General features: G+C 56.9%; 2 protein-coding genes across 3 annotated transcripts; both read right to left on the bottom strand.

Annotated features, from left to right (window-relative positions):
* Window positions 1-105: 105 nt before the first annotated feature.
* Window positions 106-9004, bottom strand: SYTL1 (synaptotagmin like 1). 2 transcript variants are annotated; one of them, XM_070383605.1, is made up of 15 exons: window positions 8855-9004; window positions 6519-6747; window positions 5348-5547; window positions 5127-5199; window positions 5006-5051; window positions 4496-4580; window positions 3772-3875; window positions 3496-3609; window positions 3119-3285; window positions 2756-2852; window positions 2043-2201; window positions 1688-1766; window positions 1470-1569; window positions 550-755; window positions 106-340 (listed from the first exon to the last, which is right to left on the bottom strand). In XM_070383605.1, exons 2-15 carry the CDS (start codon window positions 6707-6709, stop codon window positions 201-203), a joined length of 1761 nt encoding a protein of 586 aa, XP_070239706.1. In that variant the 5' UTR covers window positions 6710-6747; window positions 8855-9004; the 3' UTR covers window positions 106-200. The 2 variants fall into 2 exon arrangements, with proteins under 2 accessions (XP_070239706.1, XP_070239714.1); XM_070383613.1 differs by having other exon boundaries at window positions 3496-3603.
* Window positions 9005-12096: 3092 nt separating this feature from the next.
* Window positions 12097-22968, bottom strand: TMEM222 (transmembrane protein 222). Its single transcript, XM_005895898.3, is given in 7 exon segments — window positions 12097-13158; window positions 14249-14379; window positions 14480-14576; window positions 16071-16102; window positions 17379-17463; window positions 22741-22778; window positions 22780-22968. Coding segments are annotated over 7 exon segments (630 nt in total). The 5' UTR covers window positions 22939-22968; the 3' UTR covers window positions 12097-13070.
* Window positions 22969-24032: the final 1064 nt, after the last annotated feature.

Below are 24032 nucleotides of genomic sequence, written 5' to 3'. Positions count from 1 at the left end.
GGACCAGCTCCCTGAGGTCTTTATGTCTTGAGTTTAAAATTCTTTCCTCTGGTCCCCTTCACTTTCACCACCAACCCCCTCCCCCATCCCAGGCAGACATCAGCCCCTTGTTACCCTCAGAATAAACTTTATTTTTTAGCCAAGGGCAGGCCCTGAAATGGGGATCCCAAAAGAAGGGTTTTGTAGAGCATGTAAGGCAGCTATGTCCTGGGGGCCAGGTTGGTTCTGAGGGGCAGAAGGCCATCCACCCACTCACATGGCCGCTCCAGGAGGGTTTGCCACAGCTGCCTCTCCTCACGTGTGGAGTCCATCCAGGGCACCTGGAGCCCGTAGCTGCTGCCTGGATGCAGTGGGCGGGGGAAAGGGGTGGAAGGCATGGTCATGTTGGACACCCCAGATCCCAAGGAACACTGGTCCCTGGTCATGCACCGTCACCCCCCCAGTTCTCAGTGGACACCAAGCTCAGGAAAGGACAGAGACCTGCCCGAGGCCACATGCTGAGCCCCGGCCTCTTAGCATCAGGTCCCCTCGGGGCTCTGCCCCACTCACCGGTGCCCAGGCTGAGGCGTGTGCCCCCCAGCTGGCGGCTGCCCAGGACCCCATGGTCCCAGAGGGAGAGCTCCGCACAGGCCTGGCGCAGGTCAGCAGGCCCGAAGCCATCATAGACCATGGTGTGATTGAACATGGGGTTGAGGCTGCGTCGCACCACCCTTGTCCGCTGGCGGCTGGCCCGGCTGTCATCAGGCAGCACTGAGCTGTGAGGGAGGTGGGCTGACGTCAAGTGGCCACCCCCTCACACTCCCCAGTACCCACCAGTCACCGAGTCCTACCCACACTCCCTTGCGATGTCCATGTCCTCTGGTTCCTGCCTGAGAACCAGCCTCAAACCCTTGCTGGGACCTTTACTTCCATCTCCTGCCTTTAAAAATTACAACTCCTATCCATAGGACCCCAGAGTAAAGTCCCTGAAATGCCCGTCTGCTGCTCCTCAGCTCAGTCACCTTCAAGACCACCCAGAAGTGATTTCCACACTTTTCTAAAGCAGGCGCTTGGAGCTCTTTCTGTAAGACAAAATATTACTCAGAAGTACAAAACCTAAAGGGAAACCAAAGCTTCTGGTTAAATCAGGGCTGGGAGCTCAGAACCTCACTGGGGCCTGCCTCTGTTTTACTCTCTGAGGGTGGGACAGCAGATGCAGGCACCCCTAGAATTCCTCCAGTGCTTACTTTGAAAACCACTGAACTGCAAGGACCAAGCCTCACAACCTGGTTTTCCAGGTCTTCCATAGGTTGGCCCTTGAGACCTGCTAGGTCTCAGTCTCAGCTCTCCAACAAGTCCTATAAGCGCCAGTCACTGGAATGCAGCTGCTGGAAAGAGTCCTCACTCTCCTGACTCCAGGCGTTTGCGCAAGCAGTCCCCTCCACCGCTGGAGAAAGGAAGGGAAGCCGGGAAGTGGCGATGCCCCTCACCATTGTACGAAAGTATCCGGGGACCCTGAGCGCAAAGGGATGAGATCCTGAACCTCCTTCACCCAGAAGTGCAGCTCCCCGCTCGGGGGCAGTCCCGGGCCTGCGGAGAGACTCTGCTCAGACCCTGCCCCGGGAACAGCGTCCCCTCACCCTTGCGGGACCCGGGTTCCCCGCTTCTCAAGGCCCTTCTGGCTTGACCCTCGGGGGCGGTCACTCACCCTCGGAACCAGCGGGGAGGTACTTGAGGGACAGAGAGAGCAGCCCGCGGCTGGGAAGGTCGTCGGGAGAGGGCGGGACCTGCGAGAGGTGGGCTTGTCAGGGGCTGGGGACCAGGACCTAGGGAAAGACGGGTCCCCAGACATTGGTGGGGCGTGTCTATGGAGCGGGGTCTCGGGGCGGGGCTCCGAGAGAACCGCCTAGGGAATTCGAGAGCCACCCAGGCACCAGCGGTCGGAGACCAGACCTCTGCCTGGGGCCTTAAGGTTTCGAGGGCGAAGGGGACTGGGGGAAAGCCCGGTGGGGTAAAGGCGCGAGATCTGGGCCGGGGTCTCCCCACGCGGGCCAGCTGCTCACTCGGGGCTGCAGGGGGAGCCAGGTGGGCTCGGAGTCCCAGTCCCACGTGTCCAGGGGCACTTCGACTTCTCCCAGAAAGATGTTGCGACCCAGGCTTTCGCGGTGCCACACGGACAGGCTCAACACGCGGCCCCGGAGCTCCGTCTGCGGGACAGAGTACTGGGGACAGGAAAGAAAGAAAGCGAAGTCGCTCAATCGTGTCCGACTCTTGCGATCCCATGAACTGTGCCCTCCAGGCTCATCTGCCCATGGGATTCTCCAGGAAAGAATACTGGAGTGGATTGCCATTTCCTTCTCCCAGGGGATCTTCCCGACCCAGGAATCGAACCCTGGTCTCCTGCACTGCAGGCAGATGATTTACCAACTGAGCTATGAGGGAAAGCGGTGCACTAAAATGGAGCAGCGTCGAGACCGCGGCCTCAGTGCTGTAGGAGTGTTCGCTGGGCCTTATCCTACCACGCTCCTTGCTGGAAGGAATCCCGGGGAGCCCCAGACCGGGTAAATGTGGGTCTGGACTAGCGCCGTGCCCACCTCTAGACCGAAATGCCGGAGGGTGAGTTAATGCGAGGGCCTCCTAGCCGTTCCTCCCGCAGAATAGAGGATTGGAGCGACCAGGAGTGACAGTACCATGTCTGCCCCTGCCCCCCTACCCCTGCAGAAAGGGGCGGGGGTTCGGTTCATTAATGGGGCCCGCCCCGTCGCCGAAACCTCACCCGGAGAATCTCGTTGAAGACCGGGTTCAGATTCCTTTTCTTCACTGTTGTCTTGCGCTTGCTCTGCTTATCCGGGAGGAGGTAGCTTTTGACGTAGCTGGAGCGGAGGAGGTGAGGAACGAAGGTAAAGGGAGGGGGCACTTTGCCCTTCCAGCTCCTTGCAGCACCTGCTCCAGCCACAGCCTGGAACGCGTGGCAGGCCTCGTGCCGCACTTTATAGGAGTTAAATCACCCAACGCCTGCGTCTCCCAAGAAGGTTATTCCCATTTTGCAGATGAGGAAACTGAGGCCAAGAAAAGCGGCGTGGTTGGGCGGAGAGCGCGGCCCCCTTAGTCCCCCAGCCTCGCGGGGTCGGGCACTCACGGGTCGGAGCGGCGGCGGCGTGCAGCGGCCAGGCCTTGGCACTGGATCACGTGCACGCGCAACTCGGCGGCTCCCGGCTCGTAGCGCAGGGCGAAGTGCACGGAGCCGCGCACCTGCACCGCGCCCGCCTCCGGTTCCCCGGACAGGCTCATCTGGCTGCCGCTCAGCTGCGGACCGAGGGTGGGAGGTCAGAGCGGGGGACCAGGGCTCACGTCGGGGCTGGGGAAGCGGAGGGAGCGCCGAGGGTTCAGATCGCGGGAATGGTGGGGGATGGGGGGAAGTGAGGTCGAGGGAGGGGTTATGCAGGGGTTGTGTGTTGGGATGCGGGGAAAGGTGTCCCCACCCCCACCCCCAGACCCTTTCCCTCACCCCCTCACCGTGGAGGAGTTGAGGCTGGACATGGAGGAGCTGCTGCTGAGCATGCGGTCGAACGAGGAGTCGGGCCCCGGGTTCTCCTCCCCATTCTCCAGCATCTCAGACGCCGCCTGAGTCTCAGGAGGGGAGTAAGTGACTAAGTGACCGGGGCGCCCCCGTACCCCTTGCTCCTCCCGCGGCTTTTCCTGGTCCCGCACACTCGCAGCCTCGGGCAGAGGCGCTCCCCGCCCGGAATCCGCTCCGGGTCTTGAGAGCAGCCGCGGGCCGCTCCCGCCTACCTGGGCAGGCGGGGTCTGCGGTTCCTCCTCTCCCATCGACGGCGGCTGCATCTCCGGGTCCGCCTCCTCTCCGGCGATGACCAGAGGGTGCTCCAGGTCAGGGGCTGGGAGGGGCACAAGCTGCTCAGCGAGCCCCTCCCCTGCCCGCCCGCCAGCCCGCCCCTGAGCAAATTTGGAGGGACTGGTTTACCAGCCAGGTTCAGGCCCAGGGCTGCCCTGCGGTCACCTGTGGAGACCACGCCTCCCCGCCCCCAAAACAAGAGGAGAAAGGTGAAAACAGGTGTTTGGGGGTCACTTATAGCTGTCTCTGGGCTTCCCTGGACTGTAGCCTGCCAGACTCCCTGTCCATGGGTTTTCCAGGCAAGAATATTGGAGTGGGTTACCATTCTTCTCCAGGGGATCTTCCTGACCCAGGGATCGAACCCATGTCTCCTGCATTGCAGGCAAACTCTTTACCATCTGAGCCACCAGGGAAGCTCACATGGTAAAGAACCCGCCTGCAATGCAGGAGACCAGGGTTTGATCCTTGGGTTGGGAAGATCCCCTGGAGGAGGGCATGGCAACCCACTCCAGGATTCTTGCCTGGAGAACTCCCATGGACAGAAGAGCCTGGTGGGCTACAGTCCATGGGGTCGCAAGGGTCAGACACGACTGGGCGACTAAGCACACAGCACACACAGAGCTGTTTCTGATCCCCCAGCCTCCTGGTGCTTTGAACACACACCTTCCCGCTCATCTTCTTCGGCTTGGGGCTCCTCCTCCTGCTCTGAAGGCTTTGTGGAGACACGTGGTGAGGGGACATCCGGTCCCTGAAAGAAGCAAGGGGTAGAAGTCACAGTGGGGACTGGTGGTGAAGGGGTCAGAGGTTATGATGGGGTCAGAGGTCAGAGGCTTCAGCTCCAGATTTTACACCGCCCTCAGGGCCGAGCCAGTAACCAGCTGCAGGACTAGTCTGGCCCTTTTACTTCACGCCCCTTCACACTTCAGGGCCTGCTCTGCTTGACTCCCAGGGTCCCCACTGGTGGCATCTGAGTCTTGGACCTTGCCCAGCTCTGTCCCCCACCCCATCCCTTGGAGGCTGGGTCCACAGCCCCATGTGACAGAGGAGGACAGAGGCCTAGCCCAGGGTCTCCCAATTAATTTGCAGGCTGGGTTCTTTCCCTAGTACACTCCACCTCCCCTCCAGAGACTCTGTACATGCACTCGTTAGCCCGCTGAGTCACTCATTGCTCACCTCGGCCTCAATGAACCTCTCTTGGGGGCCCTCGTCTACGGAGAGCCTGGGAGGAGGGAGAGGTGTAGTCAGGGATGGGCCGACTGGGAAGTACCCGCCACTGCCCGCCACGCCTCCTCACCTGGGCTCCAGGGCCTCTTCAGTCTCTTTCCCTGCAGCCTCGGCCTCCACATCGCTGCCTCCAGCCTGGTCTCCTGCACCCAGGTGAGACGTTCTGTGAACCCCTGCTCCTGGGATGTCTGGTCCTTGGAGATACCCACCCACTCCCCACAGCCCATGGAGGGGTGGTGCCCACACAGAGTCACATAGTACCAGGGGCCCCATCTCCTTGTCCGCACATACCCAGTGAGCTGGGCTGCACAAGACCTGCCCCCTCTGGGGAGCTCCTCTCACTCCTGCAGCCCTTCTTTCTGCGGATAGAAGCTCGGACCAGGTCAGAGCCGAAGTGGGCGTGGTGGTGCCGCTGGGAGCGTGCTTCCTGGAACCAGTCCCCAGTTAGGATCTTCAGCTGCCCAGGGTCTGCCAGTGATGCCCGGAGCTTGCTGGAGGATGGGGGAGGACATGGCGGTCACCGCTTATGCAACCAAACATTCTCGCCACCCACTCTGTGTGGCAGGCCCTGTACCTGGGGCCAGGGATATAACAGTAAATCAGACTTGATCCCTGCTTTGGAGGTGCTCAGGTTGGTGGGGAACTGAGTCTGGAATAAACCAGGACACTACAGTGAGGTAGGAGTCATATATATGTAAGAAGATCAGCTTTGCCTTTGAGAATCCTGGAGAGCTTCCCAGAGGAAGTGACATTTGAATTTCTTACCCAGGACAAATTCAGTTCTCCAGGTAGAGAAGGAAAATATTTATTCTTCATTAAATGACTGTGTATAACCCTTCCTAACTCTATGAAGTAGGCTCCTTAACCCCATTTTACAGATGAGGAGAGCGGTGCTGGGGAGGTCCAGGTTACAAGCTAGTAGGTGTCTGTGCATCCCCAGACACTACTGATGGTGCTCCTCTTCACTGCTTCTTCCAGGCACGAGGAACAGCCCAGAAGTGAACGGTGTGTCCAGGGACTGTGGAGCAACTGAGTGGCTGCAGCGCTACACTTTGAGTCTGTGCATCGGGGGGTGGGGTTTCCTGGTGGAAGGTGAGATGCGAGAGGCTGACAGAGACCAACCAGGGGGGCCTTGTGGACCGCAGTGCGGAGCTGATGGGACGCTGAGGAACCGTGTGAGGTTTCAGGAGTGGATACCAAGAGTAGATCTGGAGAGTTCTGGCTGCAGCATGGCGGTGGGCCCGAAAGGGCGAGCCTGCAGGCAGGGAGGCTGGCAAGGGAGCGGGTGCAGCCACGTTGGGAGAGGTGATGAGCTGAGCGGGCCAAGGGCCAAGTAGACCAGGGGGCAAAAGCAAAGCCTACTGAGATATCTGACAAGCTGCACCTTGAAGGGACAGGGTGGGGGCCACCTGAGCCTCCCAAGGCCGGAGCCCCTTCCCGGGCTCCCCTTGTTCTGCCTTACCTGATCCGTCCCTCCTCCAGCTGGCGCAGGCGGGCATCTCGCTTCAGGACCTCAGCAATGGCCTCCTGCTCCTCCTCTGTCAGGAAGCTGAGATCCAGGAGCCCGTCGGCCTCGGGCTCTGGCTCACGTGCCATGAGGAGGCCAGGCAGGGACCAGGGCCCCTCTGGAGCTGGATGGCCCCTCTGGGGCATCAGCCGGGCCAGCGCCCAGGCTGGGCACACGTGACTCCCTGGGGGCAGACCAAGGGTCAGGTCAGGCCTTGCCCCTGTACAGGGCACATCCTGGAGCCAGATGCCCTTTTCTGCCCAAATATACACCCCTGTGGTGGGCAGGGTACAAGCCCAGGAAGGCTGAGATCAAGGTGGCATGACAGGCACTCATGGACACACACTTACAGAGGCCCATGAACATACTCAGGGACACACTCCAAGACATGTACAGAGACATATGTGTACTCACTGATACATGTAGATACACTTACCCCCACTGAGAAGTACACCTGGTCACACATGCACACTGACCCTTGTATAAAAACAGGCACACGATACCTGGTCCCACATTAAGGGCCCTAGGCAGTCATAGACCCAGATCTATGTGCAGACCAAGAGCTGTACCTCACACATTCTTACACCTGCACACAGGCAAGAGCACACAAGGGCGACAAGGACCACAGATGGCTTCACTTGCACAAGGGTAAGTCTGGGGACAAAGGCGTGTCCCTAGATACTTACAAATCACACAGACTTTTGCACACACATACTGCACCCCTGAAACTGGATTGTGGCCTTGAAGCTAGAGAGACCAGGGCCTCACCCCTAAAGCCAGAATTGTGCACACAACAGATAGTCAGTAAGTGTTTGACTAGTTAAATGCAGAAATGCAGCTGCACACACATGGGGAATATACACACACACACACACACACACACACACACACACAGCCAGACACATATCTGGCTTGGGAAACACAGGCTCACACACATATCTGCTTGGCCCCCTGCCCTGGGAATCCCCCTACCTGGGTCCCTCCCCTCCACCCTTCACCCCCACCCTGCCCTGGCCCAGTGGGCCTTCCTGTCTGAGGCAACCTCCTCCCCAGCCCACAGCCCAACTTCCTCCCCGGAGGTAACCGCGGCACCCACTCCCCCTGCGGTCTCCAGCCCAGGGATGCCCCTGCTGCCAGCCCTGCACCCTGACCCAGAGGCCCTAGGCCCCTCTACTCTGACCGCATGGGATCCCCACGCCCCGGCCTGGATCTGGCTGGGGTCCTGGCCGTGGAGGCTGAGTGCTGCAAAGCAGCTCGGGTACCATGGTGACTCCGGAAGGAAAACACCTGGGCAGCCCCAGGGGGTGTGTGGACGTGGCAAGGGGCCCGCGGCCGGGCCTGAGCCCACGGGCCGGGGTGGTCTCTGCTGCCCCTGCCCTGCCAGTCCCTTCCCTCCCGGGGCACCAGGCAGGGCCAGGGTGGGGAGAGGGCGCTCAGTAGGCAGGCCCTGGCTTTGCCGCAATCTGTGCCCTCCCAGCTGAGTCAGCGAGCCCGTCGAGCAAGCCCCTGCCCCACCCTCCCGGGGGGGTGGACGGGTGTCTCAGTCAGGTGTCCTGTATGACGCTGTGGAAATGCCTGTGCCCACGCTAACAGCATTTCCTGAACGTCTACTGTGTGCAGGTCCGGGGTATTGCAGATGCAGGGTTCGGGGTGCTTCTGGGGCCTGGTGTGGGAGCCCCTGTGTTGCCTGGTGTTGCTGTGAGTCTCTGCTCTCGGCAGGTGTCTGCATACCGTGGATCTGGGAGCCTGTATGTTTTGTGGGTGTGAGTGTTGTAGCTGCGTGTGTCTCTGGGCATCATGTCACTGTGTGCTGCTGCACAGGAGACTGTGTGTTCTGTGACTTTCTGGTGACAGCGTGGTGGGATGTGCGCCTGTGTGTGTATGACGGGGCTGTGTGTGGCGGTGTGTACCCTGGTGCCCTGGGGCTACCCAGTGTGTGTATGAGCGTGGAGGCGGAGGGACGGTCTGCGGAATTGACTCTACCCTGGTCCTGAGGTTGAGGGCTGGGCTGTGGGCTTCTGAGTTCAGGGTCCCAAGCAGTGCCCCCTCCCTGCAGTCCCTTCTGGTCCCAGAGGCAGAATCCAGCGTCCAGCCCTCCCCATGGTTCTGACCCTCATGGGACAGATCCATTGGTCAGCTTAAGCGTCTGTCCATTTGTCTGGTTGCTCCAGTCCCAGACGCGTTCCACCTCCCTCCTACACCCCGAGATCCTAGAGGGGACTCAGGATGCCAGGTGGAAGTGCCCGCCCCTCTGGGCACAGGCAGGGGACCCCCGGCCCAAGGTGTATTACCTGTAGGGGTCCAGAATGGAGGGGACGCCTTTGTGGGGTAACCCCGGCTCCCTGGCAGTCAAGTTCAGGGACCAGGAGAGCAGTGAGGGCCTAAGGCTGACTCAACCGCAGCCCAGCAAGGCGGCTGCCCCACTGAGGAGGAGGAAACACCTTCTCACAGGGCCCGATACAAAACCGGGCCTGGACTCCTGGCTCCCCAGGGGTGCAGCTGTGGCTTTCAGCAAACCCAGAGCTGATCTGGTCAGTGGGAGAGGCCCAGGGCTTGGCTCCAGCTCCTAGGCAGACTTCCTCTGTGGCTCCTGTAACCCGAGCTGGCTCTCACCCCTCAAAGCCTCTGCTGCGCCTTCCACAGAATGGGTTGCAGCCCCATCCCGCCCACTAAGGAGCTGATAGAAACTTGCTTTGAAAGCAAAGTTAGAAACCTTTCTGAGAACAAGGGCAGTGGAAGGATTGCACACGGCAGCCAGATAACCCCGAAGAGTTCCTGCTCTGCTGCTGTGTGACCTTTAGCAGGTCTCAACCATTCTGAGCTGCAATTTCCTCCTATGCAAAGTACAGGCTGCAGAGCCTGAAGAGCCTCTAAGGGAGATGGAAGTGCTTGGAACCAGTTGGCACGGTTACCAGGTGTCCTCTGGCCAACATAAGCCCCAACCGCTGTCCCTCAGTGTCCACACATGCTTCCCAGGAAGTGCTGTTACCCGTATCTATTAAATGGGGATAATAATCCCTCCTCAGATGGGTCTCACTAGAGTGCAATGAGATCCCTACAGGCCCTTAATAAGCATGTATATGCAAGGGTAGATGCGACAGCCATTGAATGTCCACTATGGGAGCCGTCACTTTGATGCCAGCCTCCTCTGCCAAGTCTCCCCAAATGGAAGGCGAGTGGCCAGCAGCACCCTCAACCTTGCCCATTATTCTGTCCTGGCTCCACCCAAGGATGCTTCTCTAACACCCCACCTGTCGGCTATCACCCTGGAAGGCATCAAACTTTGCTGTCTATTCTGGCTTCTATACTCTCTTCCTCTTTCTGATCTCCTATCCTAGTATCTGTGACTCTCCTTTCTTCCCAGCCCCAACTCCTCTGTACCCTCCCCATCTCTAACCTCCCGTTTCCAAGTTTCCACTTCTGTGGCCGGCTCTCCTGTCCTGGCCCCCAGGCCTCCTGACGCTTGCTGCCATTCCCCGGCTGCCCCCTCTGCCATCTGTCCCCCACCTCCACTGCTGTCCCACTGGCCAGGTTTCCGTTTCTGTCCGGTCTCTTTCGGAAGCCTCCTCCCCCTTGCCTCCTGGCCTCCACCCTCAGCACTACCCCCAGCCCTTTAACGCCCAGCTGTCAGAGGGCCCTTTTTTGTGTCATTCCTCAGCTTTGGAAGGTGCCAGCAGACAGCCAGGGGAACCCTCTGACCCTTGTAACAAATCTGCTCCAAGCCTGCCCAGCCGAGTCTTATCATCTCCCAAGACGGTCCATCCTCCTTTGGGCTGCCCGGCCCCTCGGCCTGACCCTCAGGACCCCTGCCTGGCTTTGAGTGGTCCTACACCCTTAGAGCCTACCTACAGGCGCTGTTTCCTGTCCTTCAACACCCCCCGCCCGCCCCCCACCTGGTCCACGCGTGCTCCCAGCTCAACTGCAGAATTCTTGCCCCACCCTCCGCCACTCAGCGCCTCTGCACTGCGGCTGGTCTCCAGGCAACTCCTGGCTAAGAGGCCCCGGACCTCGGTTAAAATTCTGGCTCTGCCGCATGGCTCCCGTGGCCTTGGATCAATGACAATCTCTGTAAGCGTCTCTCTATCCCTTTATGAAACGGACAATGGCAGCCGTCTCATTGGACTGTCTTAGGGAGGTCCCTTTCTCTTGCCTCCAGAGTCCATTCTCCCTTTTTGTCAGGGACAGCCCCTCCTCACCTGCCCTCCTGTGCTCCAGTGGGGCCACCTCGCGGGGTGGTTCCAAATGGGGGGCTCTGGAGCCCAGTTGCTGCCTTTGAACGTGGTTCCATGCTTCCTACCTTTGTGACCTTGAGCAAATCACATCACTTCTCTGTGCTTTTTAAAAAATATATATTTTAAATTTTATTTTGGCTGCCTCGGGTCTTAGTTGGGGCACACGGGATCGTTCCTTGGGGTGTATGGGCTCCAGAGCACACGGGCTTAGTTGCCCTGGGGCACATGGGATCTTAGTTCCCTGACCAGGGATCAAACCCACGTCCCCTGCATTACAAGGCAGAGTCTTAACCACTGGACCACCAGGGAATCCCTTCTCTTTTTAATCTTCAGATGGGGATGACAGCATGTACCCTCATGGGGCTGAGGTGAGGGTAGATGACATACTTTACCAGCACTTAGTAACTGTCAGTGATTTTTATGACACCTGTTTAGGTCCATCACCACATGGCCTGTGTGAGCAGGCCCGAAAACGTTCCTGTCCATTCTGCTGTTGTGTCCTCTGCATCAGAACCTAACCCCAAACCTTAGGTGGACCCCAGCGTGCAAAACAGATTTTTGAAAATGGAATAGCTCCTAAGAGGGGAGGTGGTACTACCTTAACCCGGGGAACCCCCAGGCTTGCAAACCGCAACACTGTAGGGTCTGGGGTGAGCTGACGGACACCCGATCCAGGGCCTGGAGGGCCATCCTTGGGATTTCAGGATTCAGAGACCAATCTTTTGCTAGCTCAACTAAAGTGACACCTGGCATAGCACAAGATTAGGAAAGACTTTGCCAAGGAGTGGCTTTCAAGCTGGGAAGGGCATGACTTCAACAGGTGGAAAGCAGAGGACCAGAAGCAGGCAGGTGTCAAGAGTGGGCGCTACCCTTTCTCAGTGGAGGCCAGGATGCAGAGTTAGACTGCAGGGCCCCGAAGGCCATGACAAGCAGAGGCGCCACGGAGCAGGGCAGCGGCCTGGCCCCTGGGGTCATCCCTGCGCTGACCTCCAATCCCACTGCCAAGTTCCTTCCAAAAGGGAATGTGGGAGGGGTTTCACTATCCGCCTGCCTCAGGGAGACAGCTTCGGGGCGGTGGATGAGGCGTGATGAGGAACCTCCATAGCTCAGGCTCCGAGCGGGATACACCCGAGGGACGCTGACTCTAAGCTCCAGACACAGCCATGTCTTCTGTAACCAGACCCCTTGCTGGGGGCAGAGGAACCCAAGTTCACCCAGAAGACGAGCTGAAGGGACCTCACATCTCCAGTGAACCCAGGGACCACCAAAGGGAGAAAACAAGGACGAGGCCTGGTCTGGAGTTAAAATTCTTTATTGTCCTGTCCAGGGAGGCTCGCACAAAGGAATCTGTGGAGCAGAGGTGAGGGGGGGCGGCACGGGCCCGTCCACATCTTGGAGAGAAGGGGGAGCCGTGGGAGGCGGGCAGAAGCAGCTCCCCTTCAGCCCTCTGATGGCGCTGGCTGCACCAGCCACCCCCGCAATGTCTTGGAGGTCGTCCAGTCACCAGTGTCAAGTCCACACCTGGGGCTGAGGCCAAGTTTTGTGACACTGCTCTGATCTGCAGGGGTCACCCTGGATATATCACTCCTTTCTCCAGCCTGGTTGGGGGAGCCCAGGCCCCAAACTGCAGGGGAAGATAGGCCCAAGGGCTTGCAGGCCCTGGGAGAGTGGGAAGAGAGTGCTGCATGGGCTGGAGGCTGTCCGCAGTGGGGCCCAAAGCACCCCGAGCGCAGCTTCTGACAAACACCGGGGGGGGGGGGCGTCAGTCCTGCTGGGCCATTCCAGTGGCCAGTGGAGAAGGCAGGCCCTGGGGCACCGAGCTCACGGAGACTTCTCAGGGTGCCCTCGTCCCGAGACCAGAGCCCTGGCAGGAGAATGGGCTTCAAGCGCAGCTCTGGCCCCAGGGCTGCCCTGGCTGGTGAGTCCAAATGCCCTTCTCCCCCCAGCCAGGCACTGGGCTGAGAGGGAGCCCAGCTCCAGAGGGAAACTAAGGCTTTTCCGACAGATGAACAAAGGGTGCCTCGAGGATGGGGGTCACGAGCCTGGGATGGAGGGGTCCGGGAGCTTCGGAGCGACCGGTTAGGCACAAAATGCAAATGCCTCTGCCCCAAGCGCACCCTCAGCCTTTTACTCCATCCCACCTAGCCCAGACCCCGGGTCAAACCCACCAGGCCCATCCCTGCCTTTCGGGGCGAGGACAAACAATCTGGGGTGAAAAGGGGGGTGGCGGCTGCCTCCTCAGGAGCTGGGTGGGCCCAGGGCCACGGAGCGGCCATCACCGCAGGTTGAAGACCAAGCTGATGGTCAGGATGATGCCCAGGAGAAGGACAAAAGGCAGCCAGGTCTTCACGAAGGCGCCGACGCTGGTGGAGAGAGAGGAGCGCGTGGGCCGCAGGGGCCTGGGGAGTGGGTGTGCGGCTCAGAACACCGTCCACCTGCACACCCAGATGGGGCTGCTCCCCCCAGGAAGCTCCCAGACCCACCCTCTCAGCCCCGAACTCGGTCAACTGAGGGACTGGTCCACTACGGAGGCCCACCAGCTCCCGTCCCAGGCTGCCGCCGTTCCAGGCGCCTGGAGATGGGACACCTTACTGGGTGGGTACGGGAAGACAGGCCCACCCTCTGGGCCTTCCTGACTCCATCCACAATGGCTCCTGTGTCTGGGGAGGGGTCTCTGGCAAGAGAACCAGGAAGTCTTTAGTCTGTGTGGTGCAGACAGCCTAAGAGGTGGGGAGGGGCTAGCGAGAGTCAGCACAGGGCTGTGGCTGAAGTCAGGGTCCCGGGTTCAACTCTGGCTCTGTCTCAGCCTCTGTGTGACCACAGTTAAGGGCTTCCCAGGGGACCTCTAAAACCCTTTGGACCAAAAGATTCTTCTGAAAAGAACCTCCTTTTCAGAAGCTCTGTACCATGAGCACAGCTGGAGGGAAGCCTGGAGGGGCGGTCAGGCTAGCCCAGGTGTGTGCTGGGGCCCTGTGGGTGGGTCACTCTACCTCTCCAAGCTCCCTCTACCTGTGAATCGTGACTATGGCCTGTGCTACCTCACAAGTCATGGGGTCGTGGCTTCAAAGGGCTTCCCAGGCCACCACGGGGGGCCCAATCGCCCAGAACCCTGCCTCTGGCAAGAGAAGCTGGGAGGGGACGAAGGTCTACCTGGTTCCCTTGACCTGAGCACAGGGCTCTGCACACGCGCAGCATCCCCAAGGAGTCAGCATCTTTATCTCCGTTATATCAAAAGGCAGCTGCCGCTTAAGAGAGGCCAGGGCCGAGATCTCACCGTGGGCAGGGGACAGAGCCGGCCTCAGATGGCACGCCCTCTCGGCCAGCTCAGCTAGTTGTTTCAGAACCTCCGCGGCTCCCATCAGCGCCTGCTTGGCCCTGCTGGGCCCCAGAAGCTGCCCTGCTGGGATGCGTGGCCCTGGTGGGATCTGTGGACGCGCAGCCCCAGGGGCTTACCTGACGTACTTCCCATAGAGCAGGCAGAAGAAGCAGAGCGTCACCATGTTCCAGTTGGTGCTGTTGTTGTAGCGCATCAGGTTCAGGGCCAAGGCCACGTGCGAGTGGCAGTTGTCACAGCAGAGATTGTGCTGGAGATGCGGGGAGGGCTGGGTCAGGCCGGGCTGTGGGTGTGAGGGGCAGGGGGTGCCCTCCCACCCTGCTTCCCACCCCCAGGGGTGGCCCACCTACCATGCGGTGCTTGTACTCCTCAGAGGCGTCGTGCACAGCGGTGTCCCACGCGTTGGGCCCGCTGGCGTAGACCTGAGCGGGGTCCAGCTTCCAGTACCTGAGAGGGGGGAAGAGGGCGTTCTGGGCACTGGCTCAGCTCCACGAGTATCCCCTGACGCCTGCTCCGTGTGGGGCCCTGAGCGGGCACGGAGGCTACAGGGGTGAGCCAGGTCCAGGGAGAGAGCCACGCAGCTGGCAGCTGAACAGTGTGACATGCCGCAGCCTCGCAGATCCTGCGGAGGACACGGGCTCACTCAGTGGGGGTGTGAGAGGCTTCCTTGTGGGGAGTGGGGTGGGAACACTTGAGTCCGGTGTGAAACAGGAGGCAGCAGCCAGGCACGGAGTGGGGAGTGGACGTTCCAGGCAGAGGGAACAGTCTGAAGGGAGGAAGGGGCATGACACTCGCAGCACATACAGGAATGAAGACACTGGGCACTGCTGGAGGGTTCGGAGGGAGGAACAGGGTGAGGGAGGCTGGACGCCGAGGGTGGGGAGGCAGGGGGCCATGTCTGGGGACCTGAATGTCCTCCTGAGGCGTTTATCCGTCTTTCCCCTCATCGCCTCACTGGGGAGGCTAGGGTGAGTAGGAGAACAGCTGGTGGAGCTTAAAGCTCAGGACCCTCAAGCTGGGGGTCAGCCCACAGGGTCTCTCAGGCGGGGGCACTGGGAGCTCAAGCGCCCTCTGGCTGCTGTGTGGGGAGTGGCTTGACAGAGCCTACAGACTGGACCAGAGAGAAACCGCCACCGTCTGGGGACGTGGTCTGGGGACTTGGGCTGCTCGGTGCTTCCTGCTTGGAAACGGGTGCCCGGTGCCCTTCCGACTCCTGCTGAAGAGTGGGCTAGCAGCAGACACCCAGGCCAGAGGCCCCTGAGGACGCCAGCAGGGCTTGGGAGCCCCGCTCCTGGCTGCCAGTGCTGTGCGGGACACCCACTCCTCCAGGGCTCCACCCTCCTGGACGCTGCCTCGGGCAACAGGGCACCTGACGCTCTCCTGAGCAGACCGATGACTGAAGCGCTGTCTCCAGGCCACAAGAGACAGGCCCCCAGACAGAAGAACTGAGGTCCCCAAACCCCATGCAAACTAGCAATACTCCAGGAGGGCCTGAATTTGCTTTCATTCTCTCCAACCAAAACTTTCCAGCAGAGTTCTAAACAACGCCTCCCTTACACCTTAAATGGTGTGTTTGTTCCCTGAGGGGCAGGAGAAAGGGTCTAGGTTTGGAGGGAGACAGACCTGCGTGCAAGTTCCAGTTCTGCCACCTCCTTTCCATTTCTCACCTTTTCCTTCTTTCCCTCACCTTTCCGACGCAGCTGAGAACACGACCTTGCAGGGCTGAGGCAAGGCCTAGAAGGCCTGTGGGTAAAGGACCCGGCCAGGGACCGGAGCAGGAGATGTGTGGTACAAGGCCAGACCCTCTGGTGGACCCTGGCTGCGCCCCCCTCAACCCCTCCTCAGGCTCCTGGCTCCTGCTGTGCCCCAGAAGGCCTGGCCTGCTGCTCCAGGCAGAGGAACCTGGCTCCAGGGCCAGTCACACGCATGTTCGTCACTTACTTGGCAGGCTTCCCAAAGGCCATGTTGTCTTCCTGTTGGGGGACAAGAGCTGAGGTCAGTGGGGAGCCTGCATCCAGCCAGAAAGACAGACCTGGGTTGGTGGTGGAAGTGTTGCGACTTAGAAGGAAGTATGTGGGGTGGGCACGAGGCGGGGCGTGGGCCCTGCTCTGGGGCTGGTGGGGTATCTCAAGTGCTTGCAGCAGCTTTCCTGCGTGAAGAAGGCGATGCGGCAGGAGTGCACAGAGCCCTGTGCCCAGAGGCCAGACACTCGGGGTACAGGCATGACTGCCCCTCCCTGTGGCTCCCAGGTAATTCTCTCACCCTCTCTGGGCCTGGTTTTCTCCAGGTTCTCTGGGCAGTCTCTGGTCTTTGCCCACAGGGAGGTGGTTTCCTTGATAGTATGAATGAAGACACCCTCTGACCTCCTGACCCGACAGTGGTGGCCCACACGGAGTCTGGCAGTGTGACTGCAGTCGGAGCAGGACGTGGGGTGGGTTGTGGGGGGACAGAGGTTGGGTCTCAAGAGGCCTCCTTTGAGGGAGATGTTATAGCCGAGTCCTAGACCTGCCGCACAAGATGCGGAGTGCAGGAGTTGCACAGGGACAGAGTCTGGGTTTAGCATCTGCTCACAGAGCTGGTCAGAGATGAATTCTCATCAACGTGTATGACACTGAAAGTAAGGGTTAGGAAAGACCTCTGTGGTGTTAGAGATCATGGTAAGTATGAATCAGACAGGTTGGTACTGTCACACTCGTTCGTTTAGTTTCTGATGGAGAGGAAGCTGCAACCTTGAAATAGGCAGGATGCTGCCTGCTTATCTGGAGCAAGCCCACTGCCCCTAACATGGGCCCAGCCCCGGGGAGCAGACCTGAGAACACAGCTGGTTCCTCTAGAAGGCCTGCCCCTTCTTCTCCATGGCCACACCCAGGGGACCAGGTCAGCCTCCCATGTGCCCCCACCTTGTGACTCCCACCTTCTGAAGGTCCAGAGATGTAGTTCCAGGATGGTCTGACTCTCCACTCTTGCCTCTAACCCCTACCCATGTCTTGGTACCCCCGGGTGGGCCAAGGGCTGGGTCAGTTACTTAAGACTCCTTCTGGCCACACTGCCCTCCCGGCCTGTCCTGGAGGCAAGAGAAGGGGAAACGGGGTCAAAATACTGGTGGGGAGCAGAGGGCCAGGGCCAGGACTGCGGGGCAGCTGCACTCTCTGGATATTGGGGACACAGGAAGGCTGCCTGCTGGCAAGATAGGCCAGCATTCCACGGGAGCCTCAGAGCCCTCCAGAGCGGGCAGAACGGGGAACTCACCGACACAAAGTAGGGGCCAGCAAAGTCCCGAATGACTCCTGTGGATGTGCAGATGCCCATGTGGCCGATGATGGGGAAAAACCACCTGTGAGAAAAAAGGACATGGAAGGGCAGAGCTCAGGGGAGTCTTTCGGCTGGTCAGACAGAGCTGGGACACTCCATCCGGCTGAGAGCAGATGAGTATAATACATGTGACGAGTGCCCATGAGGGTGGTGTGAGGGGCGGGGGAGTAGGGAAGAGAGGCTAGTGCAGACAACTAACAGAGCGGGGAATCCGCGTGCCCACAACACAGCTAAACTCAAGGACAGTAACACTGAGTGAGGTGCGGACGTGGAGCAACAGGAATGCTCCTTCACTGCTGCTGGGAGTATAAGCCGTTTCTACAGCTTTCGCATACGGGCACTATACCCTCTACCTCAGCAACTCCACTCCAGAGTATACACCCCACAAAAGCAAACCTTTGGTGCCAGTGTCCACCAAAGCTGTGGACAAGAACATTCACGGCACCTTTATTAAAAAATAGCAGGAAAAAAGAAAAAGAAAATTTTTAAAAGAAGAAAAACACATAGCTAGAAAAAACATCTGTCAATCCTCACTGAACTGCACACTTACAAGTCCATGCACGTTACCGTATGTGATTATACCACAGTAAAGTTGATTAAAAACCAGAAATAAGCTAAATGTCCAACAATAATAAAACGGGCACGTAGACTGGGGTATAGTCACACAGTGGAATAGCAGGTAACAACGAGAAAGAATCAACTGTTACATACAACACAGATCTTCACAGGCATAAGCAGAGTAAACGAAATCTCACACAAAAATGCATGCATAGTATTCTGTTTATGTAAAGTTCAAGAAAAGGCAAAACTAATCTATTGTGCTGGAGGGAGAAGATGGGTTATTTCTGCAGAACTGACAGGCACAAGGGAGCTCCCCTGGATACTAAAAATGTCCTTTCTTGACCTGGGTGACGTGAGCACACACATATGGGGACTTCACTGACCCATACACTTAAGATTTGTACCCTTTATGCTATATCTTATATCTCAATAAAAAGTTATTTTTAGAAAAGTAGGGGGGAGCATTTCAACCAATATATATGTGTGTGTGTATGTGTGTTGGGTGGGGGTAGTTCAGAAGCTTCCTCTGAGGAACTGATGAAGAATGTGGTAGAGATCCAGACAAAAGCACAGTGTATCACAGGAATTGAGAGTTCAAACTTTTCCAAGTCACAGGCATTTACAAAAACCCAAATCTCAGTAGGACTCCTATATGCAAAACACATAGGAACTCCAGATCTGTCTGCAGTCTGAGAACCATGGCTCCACAGGAACTAGGTGGTAGAGAGACTGATCAGTTTAAGAAGGACTCACAGGGGGCAAAAAAACGGCCTCACAGGGCCAGCAGGCAAGTGTGATTTTAAGGCTGCCTGCTGGAGAGGTGGAGAAAAGCCTAGAGATGCAGCCCCAGGAAAACAATTATGTGGGGCTAGGACGTTACACAGGAGGTGACCTTTAACCCAGACCTGTGAAAGGACAGAATGTCAAGAGGAAGAAAGCAGAACTCCAAAGGAAGCAAAGCGCTGCCTGTGCCTGGAGAATGGGAGGACAGGAGTTCAGAGGCTCTTCTGGAACACTGGCAAGAGGTGACAGTGATCCCAAGCAGAGTACTGGTGGTGGGGTGGTGAGAAGCAGATGGCTTCACAAGATCTCTCAAAGGAAACTGGGTGGTTTTATGACGACAGAATGGAGCACTTCTGGGCTGCAGCTTGAGGACCTGAAAGGACGGTGGGGACCGAGTGGTCTGTTTTAAATTTTTTTGCTGTCACATGGCTTGAGGGATCTTAGTTCCCACACCAGAGATTGAACCCAGGCCCCCACAGTGAAAAGCCTAAATCCTAGCCACTGGACCACCAGGGAATTCCCAAGTGGTCTTTTAAGAACGTAATCCAGATCCCGTCATTCCCTTGCTTTGACATTCATTGAAGGCTTCCTGTTACACTTATACTCCAAACTCCTTCCAGAATAGTCTCGTCTTGCTTATCCTCTGATGCCACCTCACTCTTTTCTCTAGCTACACTGCCCACTTCTGGTTCATCAAACACAGCAAGTCCTCCCACCTCAATGCTTTTTTTGTTTTTTGCTTTGGCTTTCATCCCAAACTGTCTTCTAGAGCTTCGAATAGCTGGTTGCTTCTTATCATTGATGCCTCAGCTCAAGCATCAACTTTGGAGGTTTTCCTTGATGATGCCATCTAAAGTGGCCACACACAACCCCAGGTACCCCAGATCCCATTACTCTGCTTTAATTTCTTCATAGCATCTACTACAATCTCAGATTACCTTGTTCACTGATATGGTCACTGTCTTTCCCCGTGCCTGCGTGCTAAGTTGCCTCAGTTATGTCTAACAGTCGTGTCTGCGATGCTATGGACTGTAGCCTGCCAGGCTCCTCTGTCCATGGGATTCTCCAGGCAAGAATATGGAGTGGGTTATCTCCTTCTCCAGGAGATCTTCCAGACCCAGGGATCGAACCCACATCTCTGTCTTCTGCAATGGGAAGCAGGGTCTTTACCACTAGTGCCACCTGGAAAGCCCCCGTCTTTCCCCACTAGCACGTAAACTCCAAGAGAGCAGGGATTTTCTCTTCAGTATTAGAGTAGCCCACAGGCAGTGCCTGGCACATGACTGGAGCCAAGCAGTCATTGACTAAATGCTGAATGAGTGAATGTCCTGCATTTAAGAGTGGAGTCAGGCTCTGAAGTCAGACCTGGGTGGAGTCTGGACTGTGTTTTGGGCAGGCGCTCACTCCCATCTCTCAGTGAGAGGCAAACGCTAATGACAGTGCCTCAGTGTGGCCTAATCGTGAGGATCAAATAGGATATGCTTGCAAAATGCCTGACACTTCCTTGTACTTGGTAGTTGCTCAATGTAGTTATCATGAGGTGTATAATAAATACTTGCTATATGACTGGTTGGACTGGTATATAAGTTGCTGAAGATTCATAGTGGCCACAGCACGGACATTCAGGATTATGGGAAAGGCCTCGGACCTCTCAGACCCTAATCTCAAGATCCCTCTCCCCCTCTTCCCCTCAATTTCTTTCATCTGGTTGGGGCAAAGGTATGGCTTTGACCAGTACTCCACATACCATGGCTGCGCTGGAGGTCAGAATAAAGACTAGAGACAGTGACAGCGCCTGCGCCTGGGGAAGCCCAGAGAAGAAACTCTCAAAGTGTGTGTCAGTCTGGAAGCTCTGTGAAGGCAAGCTCCAAAGCTGCTTTGTGGACTACCGTATATTCAGACCTAGCGTGCAAAAGGGCCTCAAGATCTGCTTGTTGAATGAATGAGTTACTGCCCCTGGACCTCTACCTAGTAAGGTAGAGTATTTCAGTGGAAAAAGCCCTATGCTGGCTTCAAAGCCTTTGTTTCCTCATCTAGAAAATGGGGGTGATAGTATTTGTTTCCTTAGGTTGATGTGAGGACTGAATGAGACAGTGAATATAAATGTTTAGAACAGAGCCCAGAACAGAGTAAGTATCTACTCTTTGCTGTTTTCTGTAGCAGCCGTAGCTGTTATCAGGCTTTTCACGCAGAATCATCAACAGTTCTGAGGGGACAGACAGATCTCTGGGTTCAGTTGCCTCCTCTCTGATACTGCCTCTCCAAAATCAATGACAGTCCCTTGTGCCCCATCCGTCCCTAGCTCTGCACCTGACGTCAGCAATCACCATAAGGCACACACTGGTCCACCTCTCTCTCCTGCTGGAGGGCGAGTCCTGTGATGGGAACATGAGCCCTCTGACAGGGGCACTAGATTCATCTTATGAACACCTGTACACAGATCTACATAGAAACGGAGTGTGCGCTGCTTCTGGCCCCGATGACTGGGGACTGTGGTGCTTCCACTCAACATTGCTACCAGAGGTCTGAAGGGCAGAGGACTCAGCAAAAGTGTTTTTGAGAACAGGGGAAAACCAGAGAGATCTTGGGATAACAACACAATTTTTAGCAAAACCAATACATTCCCTCCCACTTATTCTCACATTAACATTTTACTTTCTTCATAGCACTAATCACTATCAGTTCTTTTATAGTTCGCCTGTTTACTGTCTATCTTCTTCCACCATGATTTAACTCTGTGAGAGCCAGGGTCATACCTGCTTTACTCACCACTGTATATTCTTATCACCTAGAACTATTCTAGGCACACAGGAGTCACTGAGCAGGTGTGTTAAAAGGAATATTGAGTTAATCAATGAAAATACTTTCTTAAATATTTTTATTTTTAAAGGACTCAGACTTGGACATTCTTAAACAAATGCAAAAGCATTTGAAACAGAAACAACAGAAGTATTTTAACATGATGCAAGACTTAAGAAAAAGAGCTCATTTTAGAATCAGAAACATATAAGGACAAAAATGATCTCCATACCACCTGGCTGTTTTTGATACAGGGAACAAATAAGTCTATTCCATCAGGTGAGAGGGAACAGGTTGTGGTCAAAAGAGAGCAAGTCAGAAAACGGTGTTGGGCATGGCTTTGCTTACTTTCGTGTGAACCTGATCAAGACATTTAATGGTAGAGATCCATCATCTGAGACTATAATTCCTACCTCAGAAAGTGGCTGTGAAATTCAGAGAAAATGAGTGTAAAAGAGCTTAGCCAAGTGTCCAGCACGGGGGGGTAATGGTTATCATCAATTGTCAGGGCTGAAGCACCAGGGCAAACCAGCTCCCTACCTCCCTAACCCCGCGGCTCCTTGCTACAAGGCGCCAGCACTTTCTGGAGCACTTGCTTTCTTTTCTGACAAAGGCTGATCTGATGCTATAGAAATAACTTTGGTCTGATGGGCAGACTGCCTGACGCGCTTTGCAACAGAGATGGTGTGGTGATATTTCTGGGGGCCCTTCCAATGACGACATCCCAGGAGTCAGTGTGGTTCCAACCAAACTTCCATTCTGGGCCTCCGGACCCAGCAGGATGTCTTGCGTACAGGAAGTGACCAGTAATCGGCTGTTTAATGAATGAATAAGCCAGTGAATGAATGAAGATGTCTCTCTCACACTAAGTCAAGGGGCCCCTTTTCTGTACGCCCACAGGTCCTGAGCTTCCCAGCCTCTGAACCTCTCCACGGTCAACAACTGTCTCTCAGATCAGACCAGGTGTAACGAGAGCGAGGAGCCGGTCCCATCCGTCAGCACCACTGGCAACACGCGGGTGGCGGGGTACCGATGAACCCCGGCCCCTCGGGAAGGCTTTGCTGCGCGCTGGGCCCGGAGGCTGGCCCGGGGCCGCCGGAGGACAACGCGCCGGCCCATCTCTCCCTGTCCCGGCCGAATGCCAGAGAAGACTCACGTGAGCACCGGGATGGGCGTCCACACCACGCAGTAGGGGGAAGCGGCTCCGCTCCACGTCCATGGCGCCGCTGCCAGCACCGCTAAGATGCTTCTTGTCCGTCTCGGCCGCCGTCGGCGCCTCCACTTCCGCCATCCCGAGCGGGGGAGGCAGCGGCGGCGGCAACAGGAGCGGCGAACTCCCTTCCGCTTCCGCCATGCTGCGTGCGCCCTACCCGCCCAGCCCCTGCTCCAGTGCCGCTCGCTGGGTGGCGGCGTCACTTCCCGAAGATGGGGTCCGCCCGGCTTGGGTTTCCCCCCGGGAATAGGAGCCGCGTCCCTCTGGGCCCGACGCCCACCAGCGCCGCGCCGTTGCGCGGGCGGCGAGGCGCTGCCTGAGGGCATTCCCGCAGTCTAGTGCTAGAGCTTCATTAAGCACTCAATAATTCAGTACGCTGAGGGTTTCTGAGAGGTGTGGTGCAGTCTCTACTTATTGGGCGCTCCTTAGGTGCGACGCGCCTGACATACATTGTTTTTAATCCCCACAAACTGGTTAGACATGCGAGAATTGTTGCCATGCCCTCCTCCAGAGGCTCTTCCCGACCAGGGGATCGAACCCACGTCTCATGTCTCCTGCATTGGCAGGCGGGTTCTTTACCTCTAGCGCCACCTGGGAAGCCCCTAGACAGGCGAACAAAAGTTCAGTCAGTTTAGTCCCTCAGTCCTGTCCGATTCTTTGCGACCCTATGGTCTGCAGCAAGCCAGGCCTCCCTGGTCATCATCAGCTCCTGGAGTTTATTCAAACTCATGTCCATCGAGTTGGTGATGCCATCCAACCATCTCATCCTCTGTTGTCCCCTTCTACGGCCTTCAATCTTTCCCAGCATCAGGGTCTTTGCCAGTGAGTCAGCTCTTCGCATCAGGTGGCCAAAGTATTGGAGTTCCAGCTTCAGCATCAGTCCTGCCAATGAATATTCAGGACTGATTTCCTTTAGGATGGACTGGTTGGATCTCCTTGCTGTCCAAGGGACTTTCAAGAGTCTTCTCCAACACCGCAGTTCAAAAGCATCAATTCTTTGGTGCTCAGCTTTCTTTATAGTCCAACTCTCACATCCATACATGACCACTGGAAAACCCATAGCCTTGACTAGACAGACCTTTGTTGGCAAAGTAATGTCTCTGCTTTTTAATATGCTGTCTAGGTTGGTCATAACTTTCCTTCTAAGGAGCAAGTCTTTTAATTTCATGGCTGAAGTCACCATCTGTGGTGATTTTGGAGCCTCCCCAAATAAAGTCTGTCACTGTTTCCATTTC

The sequence above is a fragment of the Bos mutus genome, chromosome 2, assembly GCF_027580195.1.
Source record: "Bos mutus isolate GX-2022 chromosome 2, NWIPB_WYAK_1.1, whole genome shotgun sequence".
Lineage (NCBI taxonomy): Eukaryota > Metazoa > Chordata > Mammalia > Artiodactyla > Bovidae > Bos > Bos mutus.
The sequence above is the reverse complement of the archived record's forward strand: the minus strand, read 5'-3'. Positions and strand labels throughout refer to the sequence as shown.